This window comes from Morus notabilis, unplaced genomic scaffold (genome assembly GCF_000414095.1).
Source record: "Morus notabilis unplaced genomic scaffold, ASM41409v2 Scaffold223, whole genome shotgun sequence".
Classification (NCBI taxonomy): Eukaryota; Viridiplantae; Streptophyta; class Magnoliopsida; order Rosales; family Moraceae; genus Morus; species Morus notabilis.
In genome coordinates, this window is record NW_010366650.1 from 144,836 (window position 1) to 151,311 (window position 6,476).

At 34.5% G+C, this 6,476-nt stretch overlaps 2 protein-coding genes across 2 annotated transcripts in view; one reads left to right on the top strand and one right to left on the bottom strand.

Moving 5' to 3' along the window:
- Window positions 1–4,099: 4,099 nt before the first annotated feature.
- On the bottom strand, window positions 4,100–4,875 carry LOC21400102 (putative glycine-rich cell wall structural protein 1). The gene has a single exon (XM_010110839.2). It carries the CDS (start codon window positions 4,792–4,794, stop codon window positions 4,303–4,305), a length of 492 nt encoding a protein of 163 aa, XP_010109141.1. The 5' UTR covers window positions 4,795–4,875; the 3' UTR covers window positions 4,100–4,302.
- An 847-nt stretch (window positions 4,876–5,722) lies between these two features.
- The window catches only part of LOC21400103 (U6 snRNA phosphodiesterase), a 12,149-nt gene continuing 11,395 nt past the window's right edge, over window positions 5,723–6,476 (top strand). Inside the window, exon 1 of the mRNA XM_024173960.1 lies at window positions 5,723–5,789. Coding sequence (XP_024029728.1) covers window positions 5,723–5,789 — 67 coding nt within the window. The remainder of the gene's footprint in view (window positions 5,790–6,476) is intronic.

Here is a 6,476-nt window from a genome sequence, read left to right on the forward strand (position 1 = left end):
GGTTTAAAAGAAATGGGTAATCACATTAAAAGAATTAGAGATAGTCTTGCATGGATTCAAGGTAGTAACCAAAGACAAGAAGATTGGTTTAGGTTCTTACAAGCATTAAATATACCTCCTAGAGCATTAGCGTTAGATATGCCTATAAGATGGAACTCAACTTATATTATGCTTCAACAATGCATCCCTTATAAGAATGCTATAACAAACTATATGTGTGCAAAATTAGGAGTAGGACATATAGATGAATTTGATTGGCAAATTGCCGAAGTTTTGTATCAATTTTTAGGTAGGTTTCATGAAGTGACTCTAAAACTTAGTGGAACATATTACTCAACATCACCTTTAGCTTTAGGAGAACTTTTACGAATTAGTATTTTATTTAGCGAATATAGGGATGACCTAATCTTAGCAATTCCTATCCATTCTATGGAAAGGAAATTTATAAAATATTGGTCTAAGTTGCCTTTGTTGTATGGTTTAGGTACTATTTTTGATCCTAGATTAAAATTAGAAGGTTTAGAAAGTAGCTTAGAAAACTTTGGTGAATTTTTAGGCATCAATTGTTCAGACCAATATCCAATAATAAAGATAGTAAATATGAGATTAGGTTTAGAGTATCTCATAGAGTACAGGAACTGCAACAACAAGACGAAAACCCGCATTCATTCTTAAATGTTTTCGGGTTGAAGAAGAAGAAGAAGACAACTCAAACAGAAGCTGTTAGTGAATCTTCATCAACAAGTGGCAGTGGCAGCGGCGGCGGCAGCTTCAACAAGCTTATGGCGTACCTCAGTGAAGGCTTAGTAGTCGGCGGTATGGCAGAATCGTTTGACTTAGTTCAATGGTGGAGGGCACGGGCATTAACTTGGCCAATCCTAACTCTTGGCAATGGATATATTTTCGATCCCTGTATCCACTGTTTCATCCGAACAAGCCTTCAGTACGACAGGAAGAATACTTGAGGAACGTCGGAATGCATTGCAAAGGGATATTGTTGAAGCCTTGGTTTGCATTAAGGATTAGGATCGGGCCGATCAACGTCTACATGATACAATTTCGCCAGCAAGCCAAGAATGGATCAATGAATTTAATCGATTAACATTTAATTTTGAAGACGATTCTTCAGCTTCAAATTAAATTGTAAATATGTATTTACTTTTGATATTGTATTTGTAATTGTATAACTTTGTAAGTTTGTAAAATTTGTAATTCGTCATAAAATGATTGCACTCTTTTTTCCTTGCCAAGTTTTTATCCCAATTGGGTTTTTCTTGGTAAGGTTTTTAACAAGGCAATCATGAATTTCAAATTTAAAAATTAATAAAGAAATAATTTTTTTATATAGTTTGTGTGTTCATTTCAAATTTCAAATTGTAATATATATATAAATTTTAACACAAAATAACTTAATATTAAAAAAAAATTTAAAAAAAAATCAAGCTTTTTCGGGCGGGCTTGGGCCGCCTAATACAAGCCCGCGGCCCGTTCAAGGTGACATTCGGGCTCGGGCGGGTCGGGTTTGGGCTCGGGCAAAAATCCGGGCTTTTCGGGCGGTCGCGGGCGGCCCGTCCAAAGTTCCAGCACTAATTCATGTAATGGGATTATTGATGTATATTCTAGCTAAACTCTTTAGGGCTAGGGATTTGATGTAGTTTTACTATTGCTATGTTATGAAGATTCTATAGCTTGTTAATATATTTTCACTTCAACCCATTTGTGTTTCTCTATAGTTATTGTATAATTTGATTATCTATTGAATTAGAGATATAGATGTGTGGATTTAGGTTCGGGAGAGTCACTTTCACATGTTGGATTTGGAAAAACACAACCTAAAGTTAGTGAGTTTGGAAGGCCAATTAATTCAGGTAATCAATATTATGTTGCTTAATGGATGCTTGATTTGGTTAGGCTAATAGGAATATTATTTAACTGTCTTGCACACTATTTTACTCAGCACTCGGGAGAGGGAATGAAATTACTTTTGAAAATTTAAGATTAATGAATTGAGTGAAATTAGTTAACAAGCTTAAAAATCCGATGAGCATAGCTCGGTAGGATGAAATCGGACCCCTAACCGCTTTAATACCATCAGAGTTCCTTTCGATCCCTTCTTGTTTCCAAATTTCTTCTTTACTTGCTTTGTTAGTTTAATTCTATTGTTTTAATTGCTACAGTCACTCAATTTTGATGGTGTGGATAAAATTATAGTTATTGTAATTGCAGTACTTAGTTTAACTTATAAAAACTGATATCTATACTTAGGTACACTTTATTACTTTTACAATTCGTTCACTTGCGAGCACACACATACTTCAATTGAATCAAAAGCAATTTCACAACACATATAATAAAATACAAACATCGTACATAAGATCCCTCATCATTTACATCAAGAAACCCCATGAAACTCATGTATTATGACCCTTTTATATGGAAGGAGTCACACAACAAGCAAAAGTGAAGCAAATGGTTGAATCATTTGTTGTATTCTCTAGGTAAGCAAATGGGAGGAGTCCCATGAATTGGTGTACTCTTGAGATAAATTTGTTTTCTGTTTTTCCTTCAAGTCAAAGTTTTACTAATACTGATCGATGAAGGATGTTGATAGTTGGTTGTTTAATCATTCTTCCACTATAGTAATTCTTCGATCTTAAAAACATTAATAACAAAAAAGAAAAAGTGAGGAGAGAGAGAGAGACATGGCAGCATTATCTTAAAGACCAAAAAAAAATATTTATATACAACTAAATACATTTTAGATCCTAAAAGTTTCATGGATTTGACCAAGTCCTCTACAATCTGTTTCTGTCATGCATATCATTTCTCGAAGTTTTCAAGAGACCCTTCATTGGTTCATATCTAGCATTTTGGTGAGTTTTGGCCATGTCAGGGTTTCACCCAATCAATTGGCTCACTTGTGCTTGGTAACCATTGCTTATTTGCTTTTACATGTCACTGCGATTTAGAACATCATGTCTTTGCAATGTGGTCAAGACACGGTTAAGATTTAAGAAAATGTACTTTGTTTGTTTCTTATGCATTATATAATTAGATTTTTTTGTTGGTCGGGTTGAAATCAAAAGAGATGGCCAGCACAGGCAGAATATTTACGTGCTTAATGCACAAGTACAAGCACAAAGAAACACAAACTGTTCTTTCTATTTGTCACTGTTTTTTTCTTTCATTTGTTTCCTATTATTTTTATTTGTGTTAACGGGAGAGCAGGAAAATAACACAAACACACACGCTCGCACACTTAGTAACCCTGCTTTGTTTTCTGTTGGTGCTGAGTGTGTTTCCTCCATTAGCACACATAATGGTACAAACAATTCACACCCTAAATTTACTTTCTTCCTCTTTGTTCAGAGTCACTAAATTATATTACTTATCTAAAACTATGGTTTCCTTGTTGAGTTTTGTAATAGTTCATTGTTAGTTTTTCTGAAACTATGGTTCTGTTTGTTCAAGGTATGTTAGTTTTCAAAAATATATCGTTCTCCTTTTAACATTATGGGTTGTATATTTCCAAGTAGATGTCAAAATTTTTGTAAAAGGAACTCTATCCGTTGCATTTTCTCCAAATTGAAAAAGAAAAAAAAAAAGAAAAAAAAAAAAGAAACTTGGTTATGTTTCAGAATTTTGGTGGGTAGCTAAGCTTTCTTGAAATCTTCGGTTCAGGAAATACAACTAAGCCAAACTAAGGCTTCGTTCACTTCGCGAATATGTGACATTTTATGAGAATTTTCACTGTAGTAAAAAAAATTAGATGTGACATTTTTTGAGAATTTTTTACTGTAAAAACTTAGAACTGAAAACTCAAATAGGTGAAATAAACGAAGCCTAAGTATGCATGTATTTCTGAAACATTAAAAAAAAAAAAAAAAAAGTTTCTCTAGGAACTAGACACTCGCAAATTTTGACTGCCGATAGACCCTTGACGAACATTTTTGTTAGCGTACCCCTTTATTAAGGCCTATAGAAGTATGCTAACGTCGATCGATCACCTCTTTCTGAACTTTTATTAAAAAAAAATACCCTCCTAACACCGAAAATAACATAATAGGTGGGTGCAATACAATCCCTAAAATACAACAATACTAAATTATACCAATAGAGCCTACATATATTATGCATTCAGCAATACTAAATATACCAATATAGTTTATATAATATATTATGTATTCAGCCATTCCAACTCTTAACAAGTATGAAATCATTACACACTTCTGTATATAGTAGTTATACATGTCATATTATTCTAGCAAATTACATGTATAAAATCTCACACCTTGAAGAACATCAGCCATGGTGGTTTCTGTCCCTTGAACCCGCCGGTGCACGATTCATTTGGCCGCCACTGCCACTGCCACCGCCTCCGCCTCCGCCCGAATTCCCTGAACCAGCTCCATAGCCGTTCCCGCCCCCGCGAGCCCCATCGCCTCCGGAACCATATCCAAACCCAGACCCCGAACCAGACCCCGAACCGGAACCTGAACCAAAACCAAAGCCAAAACCTCTTCCGAACCCGGTCGGTGACCTACCCGACCCCGAACCGTAACCCCAGCCGGCTCCCGGGCTCGAACCCCAGCCCCAACTGTAGTCCCAGTTGGGACCGTGGGCTGACCCGCTGGCCCCCCTCGGAGCCCCGGTTCCGCCTTCCTGTTCTGTAGACATTCTCTGGCCGCTACCACCGCCGCCGCCGCCGCCTGTGTAAAAGGCAAAACAAGTTCCTGTCAGCAACAGGAGAATGAAGTTGAAGAGTGTGAAATATTGGGGTGTGTTGGGATGCATATTTTATTTTTTATTTTTTATTTTTTGGTAAGAAGTGAAGACACTGTGAAGTTCGGTGGTTGGTGTATAATCATGTGAGGATGTGCAGTGTGGGGGGTTTTATAGTGGGACGAAATGTAATTTAAAGTGGTATACTTATAAAAATTGGTTTATTTGTGGATATTGGCACTCGGGATAATAATACTTTTATTTTATGATAATTACATGGTGCAAATGTCCGGATGTCAAGGAATTCACCCCACCACGCTAGTCCCACCACCGTCTCTCAACTAATTATGGCTCCAACTTAATTGCTTCAATTATTAATAGGAAAAGAAAAAGAAAATAAAAGTTTTTTTTATAGGTGTCATTGAATATAATTATCTATATAATTTTTAGTGTCATAATTAATGTCTAATCAGTCACATCACGATAGAATTTAAAATACTTTTTAATTGATCTTTTCATGATTTAATGGTATGTTTAGTTCATTGATTTAAAATTATGATTCAGAATTATTTTTAATTTATATATATTTTTTATGAAAAAAAATACTATAACGAGTCATAAATTATAATTCAAATTATGATACGAATCTTCGTAATAATTGATTAAATAAAATATTAAAAATTAGACATATAATTTGAATATGATGTGATCGCGTGAACAAGGTTGCAAATGGAATGGAAAAATAGACTGAAAAAGGCATATCTTGTAGTATCACTTCTGAGGTAATGGTACATTTTGAAATCTAGAAAGTGGTGGGGCCATTGAATGTTTAAAATTGAATTAACTAGCTTTGGACCATGTAACATGATCTGCTAATTCTCTCCATATCTTTTTTCCCCACGTCAGCTCTTAGTTATCTTTTATTAATTTAGGTAGAATGAACTAAAATATCAACTTTTTTTTTCAACCCAAATTAATTTCCTCGGCCAGGAACAAAAAGATGAATCGCGAATTTTTAGTAGTGGCAGTAGCTTTAGCCGCTTTGCCGCCCAAGGACACTTGGCAAGGTAGGCACTAGGCATGCAAAACACCACCATTACAACTAGACACCCACAAAAGCAACCTCTTTAAGCTTTGGCTTTCTTTGTATACAATTTCTTTTGATTTTTAAGTCCGGTTCAGTTTATAAATTTAAGATTTTAATTTAAGTTAAAATGTGATTTTATTTAAAAAAATTTATTATAATAAAAAAGAATTAAAAATAATTTTTTATAAAATTTTTTAACTGTAACAAAATTAGATTTAAAAACTCAAATTAATAAAATGAACGAAACCTTAATTCATTCACGAAAAAAAGCCACCTAATTAAAATCAACGTGTTTACATCACATTTTGTAATCTTCTAGTTTAGTGGGATGTATCGGACGGTTTTTGACAGTTGGTGCTGGCATGCTTGCACTTGATTAAAATAAGCAAGCAAAATTTACTGCACAGTTGACGCGTTTGGTGGTCCACAAATTCACTTGTCTACACAAAGTAGCCAAGCACAACACTATTGGGTGGCTCTATCATATATTTTGATTTTTGGGTCGTCCTTCAAGGAAAAAGTAAGAAATATATATATATTAGTCATCAGCGCATTGTTTTCATACCAAAGTTCTTGAAACAAAATGAGCAACGAGCAAACTTTACATTAATGGAGGGAAATATATAAATAAATAAATATATATATATATATATATATATCAAGCCAT

Coding starts and splice junctions, on each gene's coding strand:
- LOC21400102 (XM_010110839.2), bottom strand. CDS start 4,794: ATGCATCCCAACACACCCCAATATTTCACACTCTTCAACTTCATTCTC.